The sequence below is a fragment of the Erigeron canadensis genome, chromosome 1 (genome assembly GCF_010389155.1).
Source record: "Erigeron canadensis isolate Cc75 chromosome 1, C_canadensis_v1, whole genome shotgun sequence".
NCBI classification, from domain to species: Eukaryota; Viridiplantae; Streptophyta; class Magnoliopsida; order Asterales; family Asteraceae; genus Erigeron; species Erigeron canadensis.
In genome coordinates, this window is record NC_057761.1 from 22,703,170 (window position 1) to 22,727,645 (window position 24,476).

Genomic DNA, 24,476 nt, shown 5'->3' on the forward strand with positions numbered 1-24,476 from the left:
TAAGATTAAAAAAAAAACTTAATTATTTTTTAGACATACGAGTTAGATTGATTAATCATTTTCCATCTTAATCCAATTGGGACTGTCCTATAGTTCAAGTAACAGACATACATACGTACGTAAGAATTTCGTACTTTGTTGTCTTTCAAGTGTTTTTAATATGTGGCTATAAACGGTTCAACATAGTATCCACGTAGGTTTACTTACATTATGTATTTCAGTATATTTCTGTATTAATTGTGTGGCTAGAAATTGCTCAACATCGTATCCACGTAGTAACCTACGACAATAAAATTCTCTTTCTCTCTTCACTCTACTCTATTTCAATACCTAGTTACCTACACATTTTTTATAATATAAAAATAAAAGTTACAATATATATAGCCTCAGATCCAACAATCTTAAAGTCCACTAGTTTTTTTTTTTTAAACCCAAGAGTCACCCTTTTCTTTAAAAAAAAAAACAAAAAAAACTTAACTCCTAAGCTATCTCAATTGTTACACCCCCCTTGACACCACCTATAAATATTCACAAAATATCCATATTTCTCATCAACCCAACTTAGACACACTCAAAAACTTTCTATATATATATATATATATATTTTTATATGAGATGAGAAATCAGATGTTAAAAATGGAAAATGGAAGTTTTGAAATTGAAGATGGGTTTTTTGGGTCATTGCCAGAAGGTTTTGTAGCAAAAGCTTTATCTTTAACAAGTCCAAAAGATGCATGTAGACTGTCTTTAGTTTGTTCACTTTTTAGGTCTGCTGCTGAATGGGATGCTGTTTGGGAAGCTTTCTTGCCGGAGGATTGCCGCACGGCGGTGGAACACGGTGGCGGTGGGTGTTTGAGCAAGAAAGAGTTGTTTCTTCGTTTGTGTGATCGCCCACTTATTATTGACGGTGGACATAAGGTGATATATAAATCTTCTCATTTCTTATACTTATCACTTATATATATGTGATCATAAGTTATTTTTTTATTACAAAATGTTTACTATTTTATATATATATATATATTTTGTCTTATAAATAATAGATTTTGGTTTCCCCTGTTCATTTCGCCACCTCTGTTTTTGACTATCGGTTTGACCCTATTTGGTGTCTGTTTTTAAGAATGTCATTCAGGGTCAAGGGTCATATTTCAATGTCATGAACATCATTTTTAAGGTTTTTACTAAACAAGTCTATACATAAAAATAATTGTGTCTAAAAAAATAATCTTGCCATACAATACTTTAATGCGTCTTAGCCAACTATTCCATATTTTATGACCTTGTTGTAAACTAACTATAGTGCATATATTAACAGAGCTTCTCATTGGACAAGCAAACCGGAAAGAAATGCTATATGTTGGCTGCCAGAGACTTGTCAATCGTTTGGAGTGATACTCCGAGATATTGGAGATGGATTTCATTACCCGAATCAAGGTAATTTTTCAACAACCCATTTCTTAACCCATAATCACGTAATTAACAAATATATCCAAGTAGTTAAGGTTTCAGTTGTCAATGTGGGGTTAGTCCACTAGACAGAAACTCAACTTTTAAAAATGAGGAGTGTACAACAGAATTTTGCCATTTATAACAAATGTATAGATTTTTATGCATAGAATATAACTGCATAATGCAGATATTGTTGTAGATGGCAAAAATGTGTTATACGACATCGGGTACTGATCGATGTTTCTTATTTGAGTAGTATAAGAGTACAGTTTGTGCCGTTAGAAAAAAAATACAGTTGTTAATGTGGGGTTAGTCCACCCGTTACTTAGAGGATTTGACTTTTAGAAATAAGACCAGGGCGTAATCCTGACACATGGCACTAATGTTTCTTATTTGGGGTAGTACAAGAGTGGAGTAAGTTTGCCCTTAAAAAATGTTTTTAAGGTTTTGGTTGCTATTTAATTTAATTGTAGGTTCAAAGAAGTAGCTGAGCTTATAAGTGTATGCTGGTTTGAAGTCCATGGCAGGATCAAGACAAGAATGTTATCACCAAACACAATTTACACAGCATTCATGGTGTTCAAATGGACATCAGAAAACCACGGATTCGGGTACCAACCAGCAGAGGTTTCAATTGGGCTAAGTGGGCTCGAAAGCCATCAGACCCAAACAATCTTTCTTGAGCCCGAAGGTGAGCCAATAAGGCATTACCCAGTCGTGCCAAGAAGACGAATGGGTATGTTTAACAGGGGTCGGGTTCTGAACCCGACCCTGGTCGTGCCATTCAACACGTGTTCGAATGGAAACAGGCCAAAACAAAGAGAAGATGGATGGATGGAAATTGAACTTGGTGAGTATTTTGTAAAGAATGGTGAAGAAGGTGAACTTGAAATGAGTATCACAGAAGTAAAAAGTGGAAATTGGAAAGGTGGGCTTGTCATTCAAGGAATTGAGATTAGGCCTAAACATTGTAATAATAAAAGTTAAAATGTTAATTGTTCCTTTTCTTTTTTTTTTTTTACTTTTTTTTTTTTGTTGTTACTTCATGTTGCTTAGAGTCACTCATTAATTTTATTTTAATGATTTTTGAAATTTTATATACCACCAAAAGTGTTAGAAATGTTGCTTTTGACTTCAATTTTTTTAAATAGTTGATATTTTTTATTTCTTAGTTTGAGTTCTGTTGGTGTTCATATTAATTGAAAGTGTATGTGAAATGTATGAAAACCAGTATGTTTTAAGTTGGCGCCTGGTGATCCGACCACATTTTTAGTAAAATGACCACACTTTTTACAGCGAGGGTCGCTGCAAAAAGATAGTGTACGAAAACGTACACTGTGGACCATCAAGTCAACAGTGAACACACGGTTCTATATATGGAAACCAGTAGTAACTATCGTTTTCAATATCAATCTTCTACTTCTTCTTTCAATTTCTTTCTAAAGTTTAACACACGGTTCTTTCTACTTGTTCTCTCTCTTTAACCATTAGTATTATTATTATAGTGTATCATTATTTCAGATGGATTTTGAAAGTATATGGGGCGAAATGGGTGCGGAAGGTTTTGAGCTTCACTTAGAAGAACCTGATGAAGAATTTGACATACCAGAGGCGGCCCCTCATTTTGACTACGACGCTAGGGTTTTTCACACCGATCAGGTATCCTTGTTAACTTTAAAAAAACTAATTTAGGCAAATATCATTATTAGTTTATATTTTAGTAGTATTTTAATTTGTGTTTTTTTGTTAAATTTATTGCATATTTAAAATGTTAGATATTTATTAGTATACAAATTAATGATAATTTAAAAAAAAAAAACTAATTTAGGAAATATCATTAAAATATTTATATTTTAGTACTATTTAATTTGTGTTTCGTTGTTATATTTATTGCAATTTTAAAATGTTAGATATTTATTAGTATATTTTAGTTGTTAACACTAATCTATGCAAATATTATTAAAATATTTATATTTTAGTACTATTTAATTTGTGTTTAGTTGTTTAATTTATTGCAATTTTAAAATGTTCGATATTGCATATTTAAAATGTTAGATATTTATTATTATACAAATTAACGATAATTTGTTAAAAAAAAACTAATTTAGGCAAATATCATTAAAATATTTAAATTTTAGTACTATTTAATTTGTGTTTAGTTGTTAAATTTATTGCAATTTTAAAATGTTAGATATTCCATATTTAAAATGTTAGATATTTATTATTATACAAATTAATGATAATTTGTTAAAAAAAACTAATTTAGGCAAATATCATTAAAATATTTATATTTTAGTACTATTTAATTTGTGTTTAGTTGTTAAATTTATTGCAATTTTAAAATGTTAGATATTGCATATTTAAAATGTTAGATATTTATTATTATACAAATTAATGATAATTTGTTAAAAAAAAACTAATTTAGGCAATATCATTAGAATATTTATATTTTAGTACTATTTAATTTGTGTTTCGTTGTTAAATTTTTTGCAATTTTAAAATGTTAGATATTGCATATTTAAAATGTTAGATATTTATTATTATACAAATTAATGATAATTTGTTAAAAAAAAACTAATTTAGGCAAATATCATTAAAATATTTATATTTTAGTACTATTTAATTTGTGTTTAGTTGTTAAATTTATTGCAATTTTAAAATGTTAGATATTGCATATTTAAAATGTTAGATATTTATTATTATACAAATTAATGATAATTTGTTAAAAAAAAACTAATTTAGGCAAATATCATTGAAATATTTACATTTTTGTACTATTTAATTTGTGTTTAGTTGTTAAATTTATTGCAATTTTAAAATGTTAGATATTGCATATTTAAAATGTTAGATATTTATTATTATACAAATTAATGATAATTTGTTAAAAAAAACTAATTTAGGCAAATATCATTAAAATATTTATATTTTAGTACTATTTAATTTGTGTTTAGTTGTTAAATTTATTGCAATTTTAAAATGTTAGATATTGCATATTTAAAATGTTAGATATTTATTATTATACAAATTAATGATAATTTGTTAAAAAAAAAACTAATTTAGGCAAATATCATTGAAATATTTATATTTTTGTACTATTTAATTTGTGTTTAGTTGTTAAATTTATTGCAATTTTAAAATGTTAGATATTGCATATTTAAAATGTTAGATATTTATTATTATACAAATTAATGATAATTTGTTAAAAAAAACTAATTTAGGCAAATATCATTGAAATATTTATATTTTAGTACTATTTAATTTGTGTTTCGTTGTTATATATTTATTGCAATTTTAAAATGTTAGATATTGCATATTTAAAATGTTAGATATTTATTATTATACAAATTAATGATAATTTGTTAAAAAAAAAACTAATTTAGGCAAATATCATTGAAATATTTATATTTTAGTACTATTTAATTTGTGTTTCGTTGTTATATATTTATTGCAATTTTAAAATGTTAGATATTGCATATTTAAAATGGGAGCTGATTTTTAATACCCCTATTCTTATTTTTACTAAACCCCCTATTACTTGTAAATTTTTACCGTAATTTTGTATAAATATATTGTTAGTCCAAAAACTAAATATTGCTAGAATATAACAAATTTATATGTTTTTCATTTTATTGATAAGACATGTATTATGTTGACAAATATCATTAGAATATTTATATTTTAGTACTATTTAACTTGTGTTTCGTTGTTATATTTATTGCATATTTAAAATGTTAGATATTTATAAGTATACAATTTAATGATAATTTTTATAAAAAAAAACTAATTTAGGTGTTCGATTCACACGAAGAATTGTTCAACTGGGCGAAAAGTACAGGATTGCAGCTTGGTTATGTGTTAATCAAACGACGAACAAATTCCAACTTAGCTGGTGTAAGAAATAAAGTGACGATAGTCTGTAATCTTTCTGGAAAATGAATGATAGGATAAGCGGCCTCGTTAAAAAGACACTTAAGTGTCAGTGCCCCTTTAGATTAATCGGTCGTTTAACTGATGATGGTTGGAGGATAACCGTTGTAGACGACACACATAATCACTATCCAGCTGAGAATCTGGAGGGTTACGCGTACGCAAGAAGGTTGACTGAAGAGGAGAGATTATTTCTAGAAGAAGAATATCACCGTGGTAGTACGCCCCGTAGGATGTTAAAGCTATTGAAAGAAAATTTTCCAGAAAACTTGACCCGCAGTGATGACATTTACAATTTCCAAAAAGCTATGCGGAAGAAGGCGGCCGAAAAACATGGGAACACTCCAATGCAGGTATATCATATCAACTTTACATATCTTTTTATTTATTTACTATGATAGAGTATCTGAAACGACATATGTACGCCATATTGTTCAAACGAAACAGGTTATGTTCAGTTTGCTTAAGGAGCATAATTACTTGTATTATCATACCACAAACAGTGTATCTGGTCGGTTGGAGAATCTGTTTTTTATACATCCGACATCATTTAAATTGTGGCGTGCATTTCCTTATGTTATCCAAATAGACGCCACATACAAAACGAATATGTACAACATGCCGTTGGTCTAGATCGTTGGTGTCACTCCAACAAACAGGACCTTTAGCATATCATATGCGTTTATCATAAGCGAACAAGAGCATAATTATAGATGGGTGTTGGAGTGTTTGAAGTCGACGTTAGGTGAAGGCTTTGCTGTGCGTGTCGTACTCACGGACCGGGATCTGGCGCTAATGAAAGCATGCAAAACCGTTATGCCTGAAGCCTATCATTTACTGTGTAGAGTGCACATATGGCGGAACATAGACAAATTTAGCATGCCATCGTTAAAAGGGGAAGGGAAATGGGGGCCTTTTTACGGATGGTGGAAACAACTTTACGAGTCCCGCACACTAGAAGAGTACACCAACAATTTATCATATTTAAAAGAGAAGATGGGTCCCCGTTTAGACAGTAAGTGAAGTGCTTTTGAAGTTTTTATTTTCCTAATTTTTGGTAAATCACATATACCTACACAAGCTAATCACATGTTAAATTGACAGAGGTTTATAAGTACCTGCAGAAGGAGTGACTTTCCCCGTACAAGGAAAAGTTTGTGTCCTTTTGGGTGGATCAGCACCTCAACTACCGTAATTACACTACCAACAGAGTTGAGGCTGAGCATTCACTCCTCAAGTCCGAGTTACAGGGGAGATGTACATTTCAACGAATAATTCAGTGTGTTAATGATGTCCTCCTCGGACAAGATACAGAAATCAAGGGCCAACTGGAAGAATGCAGGATTTATAGAGCTGGTAAACACAACTACCCATGTCTGAAAGACCTGCTTTGTGTTGTATCTGTGACAGCTTTGATATAATGGTCGATGAAATAAAACGATTAAAAAATGAGATCGGAAAAGACTTGAGAAAATGCGGGTGTAAGGTGTGGACTAGTTGTGGCCTTCCATGTGCCTGCCGTCTAGCTGCGTACATGCATTGCAGTAAGTTTATTGAAATATAGGCAATTGCTTTTTTATTTTTTTGCTAAATCCACAAATATTGTAATTATTTTTCGTCAAAAATGTAGACAAACGTGTTGAGGTGCATACCATAAATGACTTTTGGAGAAAGCTAGACCTGACACCGTCGACATGCCTTCCGGACAACGATCATCGAAAAGACTCTGACGATGACGAAGCTATCGACCAGTTAGTAGAGGATGTTAAAGTCCAGTTTAAGGATCAACCGAAGTCAAATCGCAAAAACTGGATTTCTAAATTAAAAGACATCGTCTATCCGGGGAGAACGAAAATCAAGGACCCGTCTGTTATTAAAAATAAACGTGGAAGACCAATCGGGTCAAAGAAAAATATACCTCAAGTATGTCGGATCATAATTCGAACTACATATAATTAATTGAAATTTTTTTTTTTTTTGGTAATTGCCCCCTATTTGTTAGTATACTTGTAAGTGTAATCTATTATTAAATTTTTTTTTTTGCAGGCGCCCGAACAAAACAGACCAGCGACAAACACAGCACCCTCGGGTCTTCAAAAATCCAGGTCGGTTCAATTCTCCGATCAATTTTCGCAGCCGTCATGTGCATTTGGAGAAGGCCAATATGCGAGACACAGTGAATACGTGAGCACCCAATCACGTTTTTTTGAAGAAAGGGAAAGTCAACCACAATCACCTGAAAGTCGTAGACAGAGTGATTATGTGGGCACCGGTTCATTTTTCGGGGAAAAACCATCACGTTTCTTCAATGAAAATGAAAGCCAAGCACAATCACCTGAAAGTCGGAGGCAGAGTGATTATGTGGGCACCAGTTCTGTTTTCGCGGAAACACCATGACGTTTCTTCAATGAAACTGAAAGCCAGCCCAAATGGGGTCAGATTGGGAGACAAAGTAATTATGTGGGCCTATCAATGAACGTGCCAGACGATGTAGACGAACCATACAACAAAGTAGTATGGGGTCAAAGTGGTAGGCAAAGCGGGTATGTGGGTTATGAGTTTAACATCCCGGGAAATACAGATTCCTTTGGCGAACCTTATAACAAAGTATACTGGGGACAAAGTGGCAGACATAGTTCGTATGTGGGTAGCGATTCACGTTTCGCAGACACACAAAGTTATTTCGGAGAGCTGAATAACCAAACGCAAGAAGAAACATATAGCTTTGTTGATCAATTGTTCTCGACACCCATTACACAGAATACACAAAATCCCCAGAACAACCCTGAACCGTGTACACACAACTTTTTCCCGAGTGAGTCAACGTCGTTTGACATGAGTCATTACCTAGGCCAGCTCCCTAAGTTCTTTCAAAGATACGTTGTAAATATAAAAAAATGTACAGTCTGATGGTAACTGTGGGTTTCGGGCACTGGCTGTTGCTTTGGGTGAAAACGAACAAAAATTCGAATGGATTTGCAAACTAATGCTAGAGGAGTATGAGTCCAGGCGCGGATACTATGAGGGTGCATTCGCTGGTGACGCTAAGCACATACACACTTTGCTATCAATGTCTTATCCAAATGGTCGCCCACACGATTACTGGATGATGAATCCATATTGCGCTATGCTGCTGTCTAATGCGTTGGGGGTAATAATTATCTGTTTAAGTTTAGAGGAGAACATCACATGTTTTCCTTTTTGGAAGGGGCCAAGCGAGCTATACGTAGATGACCCGATATGCATTGCCCTGGTATCGGGGTCGACACATTTTGTTACGGTTGTTTTAGATAAGGACTGCCCAATGCCTTACACCTCAGCTTGGGGACATGATAAACCTGCATCGCAGGCCTGGGCAACAGATCCGAAGTACAGAGACCGTTTGGCTGAGTACCACAGACACGTTCAAGCTAATAAGGCACCTACGGGATATGAGATCCTTGAATAGTTTATTTATATCATGTAATTGTTTGTAACTCTTTAACGTATGTAATTATAGTTATTACAAGTAGTAGATATCGTTGATGTATTTTTTTACTTATATTTGTTATAATGACTACTAATAATAGTTGACGTATTCTATAGCTATCTTTGATGTTTTTGTTTTTATAAGTACTAGATATCGTTGACGTATTCTATTACTAATAATAGTTGACGTATTTATTTATATAGATGAGGCATATTTTTTTTACGTTTTTTTCGTTTGTTTATGACCATCATCACCAGCACATCCGAAAAGATAAACACATATACACCACAAACATAATTGATACAATAAAAAATGTAATGTTTATAACCAAAAAATACTAATCATGAGCACCATCGCTCTCATCATCATCATCATCATCATCGTCATCTAAATTGACATGATACGATCCGCCTGAGTATTGAGGGGCTGTGGGCAACTACTGGGACGGCTGAGGAGGAAAAGGAGCCTGTGCATAACTAGAATAGTTAAATAATTCCTCAAATAAGGAGGACGTCTGGCTAGGCTGAGGTGGGTCATTGTTCAAGTCGATTGATGCACGTGGCTGTCCCTGGGTAAGATGCGTATAGTCATACGCCTCGGTACCCATCTGCCTGATGACCCGCCCTATGCCTCGATGATGCCCCGCCCGGGGTCCCCGTACATCCATGACAATTTCAGGACCTGGCGTTGGAACGGGGTCCTGTTCAGCCTCCTCCTTCTTCCTCTTGAGCTGAGACTGTAAAAAACATTACATTATACATAAGGTTGATTAATTAACATTAAATACTAAAAAATATAAAATCCTACAGAGAGACACATACATGTATTTCTTCAGCCATCGGGTGTTCCCATTGTTTATCCTTCTTCTTCTTGTGCTTAATCTCGAACAAATCCACCAAGTCCACGTCCTTGTTTTTTTCAAACTGTAAACACATCAATTTATCATAAGACATATACATTCTTTAATTTATACTTTTAAACACAATTATATATATTTAATACATATATAATTCATAACTAACCTTCTCCTGGTGGACGTACTGAGAGTAAGACTTACGACCATGGGTCCCCGCAAGAACTTGCTTGCCCCTGTTCGTGCTGTTTCTCGCCGACTGCTTCACCCGGTCCTCCCTCTGGTAATATCCCAACAAAGCTCTCCAGTCCTCCTGTGACATACCCTCTGGAGGAACAACCCGTTCCAACTGGGGAACTGCATCCAGGCCCCCCTTTTTGGAAAAGTGGGCTCTCTTGAACTGGCTCTTTCGGAGCCGATACTGATCGGAGCAGTCCCTATCAACACACAGCCTAAACCCCCGCCTGATAGGATCGTCGGGGTTAGGAATCTGAACAAAGTGGTCCAATTTGAACCGAGTCTGCAATTTATAAAAGTAAAAGTTAGCGAAATTAAAAATTGATACAAACATCAAAGAAGAAGTTAAAAATGAATAATATTTTACGTTCAGAGTCGGGATGATAAAATCCTTTCTCTCAGCAGGCACATGGTCCCAGGAGTCGTATGTCTGAGGGATGTGGCGGACCAAGGTGCCAATGAGGCTCTTATACATAGAAGAATTTGGGTCGATCGCCTGCCACGTTTTTAAGTTGCTCGTGTCGAAGTCGATCGACAGGCGGCCCTTTTTCGCGAACTCAGCCTCCAAATTTAAATTTTGACATGGCCCCCTCCCCTTTCCCTTTCGAGGGGCTAGAAAAAATTAAAAAAACAAGTTAGTAAAAAAAATATTAAATTAAAATATGAATTATAAAGAACCAAATTCTAAAAAGACAAGTTAGTAAAAAAATATTAAATTAAAATATGAATTATAAAAAAACCAAATTCCTTACCGCCGCTGTCTTTGCAGCCCCATGTAATCTTCCACCATGGTCGATGTGGGTCTTCATTGCCGCCATCACCGCCATGGTAAGTCGCCATCTATACTGCAAAATACAAATCATATTATACGTTTTTTGCAAAATACAAATCATATAACAAAATTATCACAAATTTAATTACTTTTAAATACGTCTAAGGTAGTTTATTTAATCAAAATTTTTAATTCAAATTTTTAAATAATTTTGTATATTTAATTCAATACATATATTTTTAACATAATCTTGGCTATTTATTTTAATCTACGTCGTTTTTATTTTGTCAATATTCTAACCAAAAAGTAAAACACCTAACACTAATGACTAAAATATTCTAACAAATCAATATATTAACTTTTTAACTTAATTTTTTATACTTTTGAACTTATTTTTTATAATTAATTTTTATGTATATTTTTGTTGAACTAAATTTTATTACGTCTTAAGTAGTTTATTTAATCAAAATTTTTACATAATTTTGCCTATTTATTTTAATCAATTTTTTAACTAATTCTAGTCTTCTTAATTTTGCATTTAAAGATATATATTCTAACAAATCACTAACAAAACAAATTCGTGGCTCCTAACAAATCACTAAATTATCGATAAATCAAAACTAACTATACTAACAAAACTAATAAATATACAAAAACTATACTAACATACCAATATTCTAATAAAACTAACTAATTAACAAAACTAATAAATATACAAAAACTATACTAACATACCAATATTCTAACAAAACTAACTAATTAACAAAACTAATAATAACATACCAATATACTAACAAATCTATTAAAATCCTATAAACAACTAATAATTCTAACAAATTAACAAAACTGGTATATGTACAAAAACTATACTAACATACCATGGAGGCCCGAATTTTTTCACTTTTTGCAGCGAGGGTCGCTGCAAAAATTAGTAATGGTCTAGATACTAGAAAATACTGGTTTGGATATTGGGAAAAGCATAAAATACATACCACAATTTGAAATGGCTTGAAAATTTGGGGAAGACGACCGACCGGAATTTGGGGGAGGATAATCCCGACACTGGCGGTACTGCGGTGGCGGTGGACGGCGGCGGCGGCGGGCGGTACTGCACGGTGGTGGCTGGCGGTCGACGGTGGTCGCTGGCGGCGGTGGACGGTGGTGACTGGCGGCGGTAATGCAATAGATGGTGGAGGAAGAGAAGGCTGGCGGTACTGCACGGTGGTGGCTGGCGGTCGACGGTGGTGGCTGCCGGCGGTACTATAATAGATGGGTGGAGGAAGAAAAAGTGTAAAAAAAAGTTATAATTTAAAGGGTGGAAGAAGTGTAATATGAAAATGATGGAATAGATGATGGGTGGATCGGTTTTTAAAAGGCGTCGGTTTAATCTTTGCAGCGACCCTCGCTGCAATAAGTTGAGTAACGGTCGGGGTCAAACATTTAAAGCGGTTAGTGGAAAGCTGACGTGGCGAGGGTTATTGCAGCGACCCTCGCTGCAAAAAGTGTCTGGTCAAATTACTAAAAATGGTGGTCGAGATACGGGGCGCGTTTAAGTTATGTAAGAACACAAGTAAATATTTTATATTTTTATATTTATAAAACATAAGTAGACTAAATAAGCAAAAGAATGGTCGGTGGCTTGTGTATTTTATAATATTTGGAATTTTAAATAAAATTTACTTAACATGTAAAATAATTGTATTGTAATACGAGTATCAGGATAGGTTCACTCATGTAATTCACTTGAACCTAGACACCCTAGAATCTGTCATGTTATATTTGTGACACTTGTCAATTTCTAGACATTGAACACGTGTCATGTTTTAGACTGTTGTGTTTGAGACACGTGTCATGTTTTAGACTGTTGTATTTGGATACGTGTCATGTTTGAGACAAGTATAGTTGTTTGTAGTGATTTGTCATATAAGTTACAAAAGGTATAGTTAACAGGAACACCAAGGTTTTACATAAAAGGCAAAGGTTCAATTCCCGTTAAGCATTAAAAAAGTGAACATTTTTGATTTTTTGTTTGAATACATATCTAGCATTGATATAATGAGCATGGTGAAGACAAATTGGCTATCTGACACTTGAATGGTGGAGCTAAGTTTCAATTCGAAAACTGTCATTTTAAAGAAACAAAAAAACAAATCCCAACAACCGGCTACCATCATGGGGTCAAGTTGGTTTTTCTTAAGAATTGCAAAGTTAATCCTGTATCAATGCCAATTGGCATTAGTGAATTAATTGAGGAGCCATTATCATGGGATCATTTTAAGGGGAGCTATGACTCGATCTTTATAGAAAAACTTAACATGTCTAAATGTACTTGTGTCATGCAAATTATTCTTAGTTTGAAAAATGTAAGAAAAAAAATCTTTATTTAAAAATCGCAACAACCATATTTTAAAACGTTAAGTAACGAGGATAAAAGTATGAACAAGTATGAGCTTAGTCATGATCGACCAACATTATTCCTCAAACTTTTAAATATTGTCGAATTTTAGGCTTAAGCTGAACGCACGTATGAAAAGATAGATGACAAATTTGATTGTTGGGTGTTGATGATTAAAACATTTATGACTTTGTTTTTTATAACTTTTATGGGTAGATCAAGGTTTCATTATAATCATATATTGTTAGTTTTATCTCTTTCATAATTTGTTTTTGGCATAATTTAATATTATTGTTTTTGTATTGGTGGATTTAGGTATCAGCTCCATTTTTGTCGCTAATACATTAGATTTATGCAAACACCAATTATAATTTTTTTTAAACGTCCAACTTCTAGACTATGACTGGTAATTTGTATGCGGCGTCCCAATAGCTAAAGATACACACATACCAGCTCCTGACTCACGAAGTCTTGGCTTACTTAACTTCCCGTCCCAAGAAAAACCCATCCGCCCGAAAGCTCACTAGTGGTAAAACCTGATCGACCTAAGGATTGAACCGGGGGCCAAAGCCTTATTGGTCTTTGTTCATTGAGCATTCTGTCATAGAACAAATAATGACAAGACTTAAAGCTTAGCCGGCCATCGCCTTAACCCTCTCAATCAAATGCCTTTAACAACGTCCTCCACTCGTGTATTTCTTTGAATTGAAAGATGCATGGTAATTATTTCGTACGTGCCTTCTTCCTACATCCAAAAGATAATTTACAATATTTTTTAAATTTATTATTATTTTTATAATTATAAAGAAAGTATGTAAATAGATATAGATAGAGAGAGTACATACATTACACATTATAATAACAATAACAATAATAATAATAATAAGTAGTACAATACAAAAGGCAACACTTCCACTCTTTAAAATTCACAACTCACTATTTTCTCCAACTTTTTTATCGCAAGGCAACACTTTCCCTTTTTAAACAAATCAAAGACCTGTGTTCACAACACCGGACCTTCAGATTCCACAGCCACATCAACTAATATTGAAGCCATGTAAGGGAAGTACGGTGTTTAGATTGCCGGACTTCATTCACTTGCTCAAGTCCGGTGTCACCAACACCGGAATTTCTTGTTTTACAAATTTCTTTGACAAAACTCCCATTTACACATTAGCCTATAAATTGTTACCATCCGTACAATTTTTTGGACCAACCATAGAGTAACAATAAATCACTTGAAAATGACACTACACCGAAAACAAACGAGGATTAGATCCCTCAAGTTAGAACAACTTGAAGAATCAAGTTAAAAAATCTTATATATTGGATTTTCAACTATTGAATTAAAACTATATGTGATGATTTAAAATATGATTGTTGAATTTTAATTTTTAATTCTAAATTAAAAGATAAGATTCTTTTAATCTGACTTATCAAATTGTAGAACTTGTGAATCTACAAACATTTCATTTTAATTATGCCTTTCACATGTATGGTTAATTTATTATTCACTTGTCAGGGACATCGCAAAATTTATGCACACACAAGTTACTATCCACTTACATAAACAAAGGAAAGCAAACAATGTTCATAAAAAAAGTAATATAAAACATTTTACTAACGATAACAGGTTATATTATTCGTTCATTTAGCACATTAAGGACCATTTATCATATCCTTATTTCCTTACAAACTGGCAAGACAAGCCATAACACTAACATTGAAAAAGTGCTAGGCTATAAAAACAAAAAAACAAAAAAAAAGACTAAAAATACACCGGTGCAATTTACTCTTCTCTAGCTGTGAACAAGTGATGGTGTTGATGTTCTAATATCTTGAATTCCTGTTTCCAGACATTTTTTAACAGCTCCGCAAGTCACCAATCGCATGTCCATAACAACAATCCATTAACAACATTATACCTGTACACGACTTAAAACATACCTACAATATCCATGAATATTAGTAATACATGAATCAAACCTGCAGCTAACTCTTAACACTACGATCATCTGATACAGTCTCCTCGGATGATGCATCACTGTCGATTACAATTACTTCATCCAGTTTATTAATAGGCTGGGTTACAACAGGTTGCCTTAAAGGGTCGGGCAAACGGGTTGCACTGGATGACTGTACCTCAGGTGCTATTATATTCATCGCTCCCATGGATTTATTGGTACCAGAAAAGGGTTGATTAATCCACTGCATCAATCCCGAACGACCCGTGTATGAAACTGAAGGAATGGTACCTTGTTCAACAGGTCTTGGAGGGATGCTAGTTAATTCTTGAAGCCAGTGAGGTAAGTTCCCCTTTGTAGATAGATTATTCTCTACAGGCCTGTTGACCAACAATGGGTCAAAGGTTGACCTTTCTCTAGATCCTAGGGAGAATTGCATTTCATCAACGGGATTAGGTTTGCATTTCTTTGTAGGTCTAAATCCTCTTGTGTGAAGATATGGTCCGGGATTAAAAAGCTTCGACTGTTCTGCCGCCCACTGCTCAGCTAACTCCCTTGGTGACCTCCAGGATGTGAAATGCAGCCGGGGATCCCTTAAAATGGCATCCCAATTACCCTTCCCGTGTCTCCTTACACCAATCCAGAGAAAGTCAAGTTCCTCCTCAGACCATGGATTTGGAGAGTCAAAAGTTTCCACAAAACTACCCTTGTTACCATTCATTGCCCTTGCTTTGCTTATAATATTGTCGAGCATCATCTTATGTCTCATTAGGGATATCGGGTCAGAAGGGTAATTTGATGATGTCATGTCTTGAAATTGCTCTCTCGTTTTAGTATCAAAGTTTGGCCAAGGAAATAGACTGCTAGAGGGTGTAGAGCTTTTTGAGCTGCGGAAGTGGAGATTCATCCAGTTTGATGATGTCAGCTCTGGAAGTCTATTATTCGGATGCATAAAAGATGTTTCTTGTAACGGAGTTCTTAATGGAAATGTCTCATTCACTCTGTCTTCTGGGAAAAGCTGCAACCAACCAGAATCCAGAAATTAGTCGTAATAATACAAGCAGTAACTCCGAAAGAGATCGTATCTGGATATGGATTTGTTGCTTGAAGTTACAATCAATAAACAGTTGATAAAATGTGAAACAAATTCGAATTAGTTACCAGAGTAAGTAATGCATAAAATTATTCAAAGAAGACGTTCTTGTGAAAACAGGAGACAGGTGTTATGGTAAAGGGGTAAAGTCCTTCAAATTGGTTATAGAAAAGGAGTAATTGAGCTTCCTTATTTCGCTAGTGCATATAAAACAAATTGTTTAAAACTATTAATCAGGTAATTAAAAGCGAATTTATTAATCCAAACAGGAAAAAAAACTGATTATTGAGACTACAAGTGACAATAATCTAGTATGTATTAAGATGTAAATTTAAACCCGTGTAGCGATGAGAAGGCAAAACATTATGCACTGCCACTGTTCCAAATAAATGCAACCTTTTTATTACTAGTAGTTCGGAAAAATGCAACATTTTCCTTTTTTACTAAGATTATACATAATTTCACTCTTTTGCCCATTGGCGATCAATACATATTGTTAGTGAAATTGATTTTTGTCGACGACTTCTCTTGTTTCATTATATCAAGGTCTTTGATTATAACCCATGCTGGTTTATGGCCCTACTGGTAAAAAAAGACAGTAAAAAACATGCATAAAAGTTAACACTGCAAAATCTATAAGCTGGGAAACATAATTGGCTGGTCAACTGTATTGCGATACTGGTAAAGATAAGTAATTGTTCAATGCAGATATAAGAAGGCCAAGTTGCAATAACCCTCACACTTTTGTCAACTAGAGTGTCATATGGAACAGCGGTGGCAATTTTCAACACACCACGCTAACACGACATGAAATAAGTGGGTTTGGATCGAGGCTAAATGGGTCTGGGTCATAAATGAGATGACACAACCAACACGTTTAATATATGGGTTGGGTTTAGGTTTACTCTTTGTAACCCGTTTACAACGCAGTAAAAACTTAAATAGGAAAATTATATATTTTAAATTCATATAATTGGTTCTAAATATTGCAACTATTTTATATTTTTATCTTAATATTTTAAATGTTTTATATTTCTTTATGATTAGGTAAACTATTTTATATTTTTATCTTGATATTTTAAATGTTTTATATTTGTTTATGATTAGGTAGTATTACTTCTCATGTTGTTAAAAATTACAAAAACCTCAACTTATAACTTTTTATCATGTAGGTTTTGATTTACATTGGTTAAATGGGTCGACACAACTACCTGCATATTAAATGGGTTGGGTAGGCATTTGTGTAGTTTAGGACTAAAAGTAGGATAGTTTGCCGTTCAAATAAAAGGGTTCATGTTCAACTTTTCGACCCGATTATTAAATAGGTTGGGTTTGGGTTGAAGTACATGTATACGCCAACCTGCAACACAATACAACACCATTGCCACCCCTATAATAGAGTATATTTTATTTGTAATGGGTCATGCAAGTAAAAGAACAGAAAATTAGCTAAAAAGAAAACATAGATTATTCCAAAAAACCTCTCATAATGTATGTACAATGTACTTTAAATCATTTTATTCAAAAAGATAGATTATCGTAAAAATAATCTATCATTTGTGAACAGAAAGTACTCTTAGATCAGCCAAACCCAGAAGCTTACCAGTTCAATCCATTACTTGTCCCACCCACTTTGCTACATCTAACTTTAGAGACTTAATTTATTATATTTTTGAGCGGCATTCTATCTTACTCTTACCCCTAAATTACACGTGTGCCTGAAAACCAGGACTCTCGAAAAATCCCTATTAATCCACCCCCACAAATGTGGAAAGGGAGACTCGAACCCAGGTGGATCCTCCCAAGGTCAGAGACCTTACCAATGGGCCACCAATTAATAAAAGACATCCATTAAAGTGAGAGCTAGGTCAAACATTACATTTCGCTTGGAAAAGTAAGTAAATCAAGTGATTATGACCAAAGCTTACATACCTGAAGATAATTCTTTTCTGCTATTTGACTTTGACCCATCGACATAGAAGGGAGCTCAGATCCCCATATATGGCTGCTACTAGAGAGTCTTGCAGGAACAGTGTGTACCTGAGAAGCCTCCCCAATTTTATCATCAAGCAAATCCAGAACCCTACCTCGAGGAGACTCGTGCATAACTATAGAATGACTTCTACTAGTAGAGTCGGCTGAATCTCTATGCATTTCAGATACATTCTGATCGGGTTGTACATTAGAACTTGATTCCAGTTTTACGGTGCAATTCATCAAATCACTTGATTCTGATAACAGTTCATATAAAGAATGAGTGAGATGTAAAATAATATTACAAAAGTATGTAAATCTTTTTAAAAAGATGCTAACTATAAAGACAAATAATATTAGAAACGCAAGTAATCTTTTTAATCAATAACTATTGAGATTTATAGATATAATTGCAAACCATATGATTTTCAATCCATTTAGTGCAATTACCTTATATACTAAATTCTATAGCTTTAAACCATTAACAAATAAAGCATATCCAAATCAATCCATTAGTAAGTAAATTGGTCAGAACTGCTACTTATAACATCTTTGTTACATGTATTATGTAAGCAGAAAACTAACCGGGTGGAGGCTTCGATAAATCAAAGGAAACTGGTGACCCTCCATCTTGTTGCTTGTCGGCGACAATTTTAGCACTTTCTAGATCATCACCTGATATGATCTGTGATTCATCTACTGCAGAAACATGGCACTCTGATGCTTCCGCTTCTTTATCCTTAAGAATTGCCACATCAGTTATTGCAGCTTCTGTATACATAGCAAAATCTTTATTAAGCTTCTGCATCATCAGTATAAAAGATGATAGTATATTGACAAAATTCCAACCTGTTGCTGGTTCAATTACAGATGGGGTGTCCTTTAAAATGTCTCTATTAGTCATCAACGCTTCGCCAGTTGGTTTCTCCCTGCTAAAATCAGCTAAGAGGGAAAAAATGAGAAAACGATGTAAAAATGGCAAAATCAGCCAGGCTGATGGTTTTGGTAAAGGGTAATTAGTACAGTCAAATTTGTATGGATAGGTTCACACAAAAACATTTATATATCCCTTGAATGGTTACTCAATTAGTGTACCAAAAATTATTGTGGAGATCAAATCTTTAGACTACATTCTATCTTTTGATTAAAAAGATTTAGGGGGTTCATGCATTCAAGATACCCAAATCAACCCTCATCTGTAAGTCTCTGATGTCATCATGTTACAGAGGTAGTATCAACTATCAAGATAAAGAGAAAATTTCAACGTATACATACATCTTAATTGTAGATTCATATGGTGAATGAACATCACAAAGATCGCCATCTTCACTAGTATTCTGCCATGAACACCAGAACACAATTATTGATTACCCTTCTCTTAAAAGTTTATATGAGAAAGTATGATAATATAGAGTCAAAAGTTAGAGTAGAAACAAAATGAAAAAAAGGTTTAGGTACGTATTATAGTGACTCTTCTCTTCTTACAGTCATATGATTATATCACTTAATTGTAATAAAACGATACACGATTATCTCGAATCCAGATATGGACGTTACTGCATAAAGAACAATGAAACAAGCTAGAAAACAAAAGTTGAAAACAAAGTGAATACCTTTTCTTGACTTGTACCGCAGTAACTTGGATTGGGATCATTTGCTGTTAAATCTTTCGGAAGATCCAGAATACAACAATCATCCATTGCGAAATTACTTCCTTTTTCTGCTACTAAATCTAACTTCTCGGGAACAATGGACCTGTCCTGCATAGCATTCCCATTCATAGTTTTCTTGTTTCTCGATCTGCGACTGAATGTTATCAATGGGAAGCCTGGTTTGTTGACTTCCATTGTGCCTTCACATGAGTTGCCAACTGCTTCTAATGTAGATACTTTGGGTAGCTGTTTGGCACAGTTAGAGCATATCTTGTTACCCTCGGGATGCTTCAGTGAACAGAAAAAAAACATATTAACATATATATATATATTGGGAGCATTCAGAAGAGATGATAGTCTAAAGTAATCTGACACTTTATATTCAAAAATTACTTCATCGTAAGAAGGTTGGACTCGAACATTGTCAGAAATATGGCAGTGTTCACACTGCACTATATTAATATCACCACGATATTCATCGCACTTCAATATCTGCACAAAAATTTGACCGTTGGTTCAGAAAGCACTGTCTAATGATGATATGGTCAATATGGCAACATGATTTTAAACTATCAGACATAAGTCACTTATTCCAGAAGACGTAAGACGAAACTCCTAAAGTTCAGATGCATCTGAAACCAACCAATCTATCTTTTAATTTTAGATTCAACATCATTTTTTTCTGAACTCTGCCCATGTATTCTTAAAATATGTTATAGCAAGAATAAATAAACTAGGTTGGTGTTTAATGTATTGCAAGCTAACAGCGCCAGATCACCTTTTAAGAAGTTTGCGAAGGTCAAACAAGATTATATTCAGGGCTTTCCCTTTTCTATGGCCTTGATCACATTTCTACAAAATATGTCACAGAAACAATGTGGTTGAATAATAGGTTTTGAGATGACAATTAGAAGTGGGCCAAAGCATGCACTTGGTAAGTATAAAAATAAAAGGTAGATGCAAAGATATCAATAGAGATGACAATTAAACTCGAAATCAGTAACACAAAAAGCTACGCAAAAAAACTAGAAATCAATAAACTAACCAACCACGAACGCATGAACAAGAGTCCATTGTAAAAGTGGCCATCACAAATTGAGAAAATCTATCAATTTACTTCGTAGTAAAACAAAGCAAAAAAAAAAGTAGAGCCTAGATATGTAGGAAAACGATCACCCATAATCGGGAGAATTCATTTGTTACTGAAAAGCGCCAATATAACAGACTGAAGAGTGACAATGAAATTTGTTACGGAGATGTTTGAGTACAGTGAGTCGTTGATCAAAAAAAAGGTGAAAAGAGGCTAAAGACTAATATTAGAAGGTAGTGTATGTTGAAGACTCGCTTATTGAGAAGAGAAATACATTGAATACTTGGCAGTTAGCTCTAGTTCTTTTGGTGGTTTATTATCTATATGCCATTGTTTTAAAAATGTGTGAATTCAATTTTTGAGGATTTTTGGGATTGTACGATCTACCTGTTGAGTCGTGGATTATGATATGTTAAATGACGATGTTGACACAGCCGCCATGCGTTCGAGAGTATAAGAGTGAAGATGCCTTGCTAGGGACCTATATGGATATTTTGTGTTATGGCCATGCCCATATGGTTATTTTGGCGCTCTTCTCTGCTTATAGAAAGAGTATCCTTCTATAGATGGAAAACCCTAACTGGTGATTGATAAAATAAACTCGCTACCACACCCGAGATATAAGTACCCTAACCAGTAACCACATATACTATTGCATTCTAAATCCAGTATCTTTTAATACTCTAGTCATGATGCCTTTACATGTGTGATCCCATATTTATACAAGTTTATCATTTGCTCAACGAGAACTAGCTGTCCAGTCGTTGACATTTTACTCCATTGGGTAGGCGATAGGCCCACACTTTGTTAAAGGTGTGTCATGTCATCCAATTGCACCATGCCACAAAGAGATTTTCTAAATGCTAAGTACCTACCCTGCTACCCATCAGTATATAGCTACTGAGACTGCAAGAATGGGACTTCAGTATTAATTACTAAGGGACGCAAAGGCAAAAGTGAATGTTAGAGCATACATTTAAGATAGAAACAATGAAAACCTTTCAACCTTTTGTCATAAATGACTATGTATACGACCCTAGTATTTCTGGAAACAATATGGACATGAATATATTGGTAGATACTCTCTCATACACCAATGAGTATACAGAACAATTTATAATGAATAATGATCATGTAACCATAATAATATTGAGGTCACATATTTAGCTACAATGCTATAACAATTGACATGTAATTCATTAGACAAATATTGAAGTTGTAACTCATTACCTCTACAGCAATAAATTAATAGGGAAAAAAACTGGCTTCACTACATGATTGCAGTAATAGTAACTTGAAATTTATATGGGACTACCTCATGATCTCTTCTCTCAGAATTAAGCGACGTATCTTCTTCTTCCTTGACTGGAATGTTTGATACCTCCAAACTTTGACATTTGGGAGATTGATCAGGGCACTCATCATCAATCTGAAAGCCAGGTCCTGAAGATAGCCGCTTCCTCTTGTACGTTAAGATAACTTTACTGCCGATCATTGAAACTTCGGGAGTTGATACTTTAAAAATATTATCCTGAAAAAGAAAGGATATAAAACAGTGCTCAGCAATATGATAGAATGGCAGCTCAATCAATGCTTATTTTCTGTGAAATTAACTTTCGATGGAATATAGATAAATTTATAACCACTTCCAAGGTGGCTTCGTAGTTATTGTCCTGACATCTTTACAAGTGGTCTTTAGTTCAAATCTCATTATATAGCTTCCTGGGGTGGTCAAGAAAGTTGGAAAACGGCCAAGGGATATCCCGGTTAGGCCAGACACATCTGGGTAAACAAAAAAGCCTCACCCTCCTTGGTAACCTAAACAAGGAAAACCTCCGGCATTTACTCGTAGGAAATTAGATAGATTAAAGACTAAAGAGATCAATATATTATTTGTCTCATGGACTTTTTACCAAAAGAAAAGTGAACATAATATATATCCAGAGCTTACAAGATGCAAATTTATTTGACTAGATTCACTAACACTGCATCGAATACTAATCAGATTCATGAGGAGCACAAACACCACTAAATCTTATACGATGCTTCCCTTTGATCGTTTATTCCTACTTACATAATTCTTAGGTTATTATCTACAGAATATTCACTTTCTTTATTCTGTTGGGACTATAAAATATTCACTCTTCTTCTACAAAAGGTTTCACTGAATTCAAACAACTTCCCCGCCAACCACCCTAAAATTCACCTAGCCCATCATATCCCACTCCTTTAAACAAACTTCATAGAGCTCCACATCCCTTCATTAAAGTGGCTTGTTCAGTATCACCATCCAAGCACACAAGTGGCATGCAACAAAGAAAATAACAGCTATAAACATAGTTAATCTAATTAAAGCAGCATCAAGATTCAATTTTTTTTTCTTTAACGGCATACAACAATATTCATTAGATCTCGGTTCCTGTGTCGTATATAAATAAAACGTAAAAATCAGGCCAATGTTACAAATGTGTCCAGCCATAACCATCTTAACCAAGTGCAGCATGATGCTTATAGTGTTTACCCAATAAGTTTACTTTTACTATCAAATGAAAATGTATATCGCCTAGCAATGCACGCCACACTCCCAACCTAGGATAGATTCTGTAGGAACACCAGGTGTTACACACTCAAAAAACTTATCCAAATCTAATGTCAAGAAACCAATAATTTTCAAGTTGCCTCTCTTATACGTCTCATTAAAGGCAAACTTTCAACCCTATCCTTCAACACAACCATCGGTAGCGTCACGATATCAACACGCCACTCAATAAACTACTATAAACTAGCTAAGACAAGGCCACTCTAAACACCATTTCCTCTTGCGTTTCTTACGCGCCTATGTCCTTTCTTCGCCATGAACCATACAATTTGGTCTTACAAACAACACTTTTTACTAACAATTCAAACCATTTCTTTCACCACCTCGCTCTCGTGTTCTTTACACGCCTATGTCCTGTCTTCACCAGGGACCGTATGGTTTGGTCTTTTTACAAACAAAACTTTTTACTAGCAATTTAAACCATTAATTTCACAAAACCAACATAAATCCTCTAAAAACTCAATTACAAAACAAAATAAAAGCTACATACTAACTTACTTCTCTCCCAATCCATTATTTCAACCATCATTATATCTTTTACCATTTTTTTTTTTATTTTAATCTATGATATATAAACTTTTTAATCATCAAACCTAGTTGTATTATTTCTAACACAATAATTTATATAAAGTTTATTTACATTCAGCGTTAAAATTCACTTTAAACAGTTAAAAATTCAAATACCTCATAAGAACATATACACATAATATCATAAACAGAAGAATAATGAATTTTTCAAAAGAATAAAATAAAAACTCACCAAAAATTTAGCCAAGCTGAGAATGAAATGTAACAAATATATAGAATTTGTAGATAATAGTAATAGTAAGAATATTTAATATTAAAATTCTTTTCAAGGTTTTTATTTCAAAGCTTTATTATGTTTTTTTTATTTTTATTATAATATTTTTCTCTCTCTCATATTTCATTTCACTTTTTGTGTGTGTGTGGATGAAAACTGAAGTGGGGCCCGCGTTGCGAATTTAGTTGGAGGCTGTTGTG

General features: G+C 33.9%; 2 protein-coding genes across 6 annotated transcripts; one reads left to right on the forward strand and one right to left on the reverse strand.

Annotated features, from left to right (window-relative positions):
- Nucleotides 1-607: 607 nt before the first annotated feature.
- LOC122585362 (putative F-box protein PP2-B12) lies at nt 608-2,587 on the forward strand. The gene is made up of 3 exons (XM_043757493.1): nt 608-918; nt 1,316-1,434; nt 1,923-2,587. Exons 1-3 carry the CDS (start codon nt 616-618, stop codon nt 2,434-2,436), a joined length of 936 nt encoding a protein of 311 aa, XP_043613428.1. The 5' UTR covers nt 608-615; the 3' UTR covers nt 2,437-2,587.
- Nucleotides 2,588-14,692: 12,105 nt separating this feature from the next.
- On the reverse strand, nt 14,693-24,351 carry LOC122585358. Of its 5 annotated transcripts, none has more exons than XM_043757488.1 (9): nt 24,235-24,351; nt 22,191-22,406; nt 20,206-20,277; nt 19,747-20,073; nt 19,409-19,470; nt 18,983-19,065; nt 18,719-18,904; nt 18,092-18,390; nt 14,693-16,084 (listed from the first exon to the last, which is right to left on the reverse strand). In XM_043757488.1, exons 2-9 carry the CDS (start codon nt 22,368-22,370, stop codon nt 15,095-15,097), a joined length of 2,199 nt encoding a protein of 732 aa, XP_043613423.1. In that variant the 5' UTR covers nt 22,371-22,406; nt 24,235-24,351; the 3' UTR covers nt 14,693-15,094. The 5 variants fall into 5 exon arrangements, with proteins under 5 accessions (XP_043613423.1, XP_043613424.1, XP_043613422.1 ...); XM_043757489.1 differs by having other exon boundaries at nt 19,747-20,031; nt 20,179-20,277; XM_043757487.1 differs by having other exon boundaries at nt 18,983-19,062; nt 20,179-20,277.
- Between the last annotated feature and the right edge of the window lie 125 nt (nt 24,352-24,476).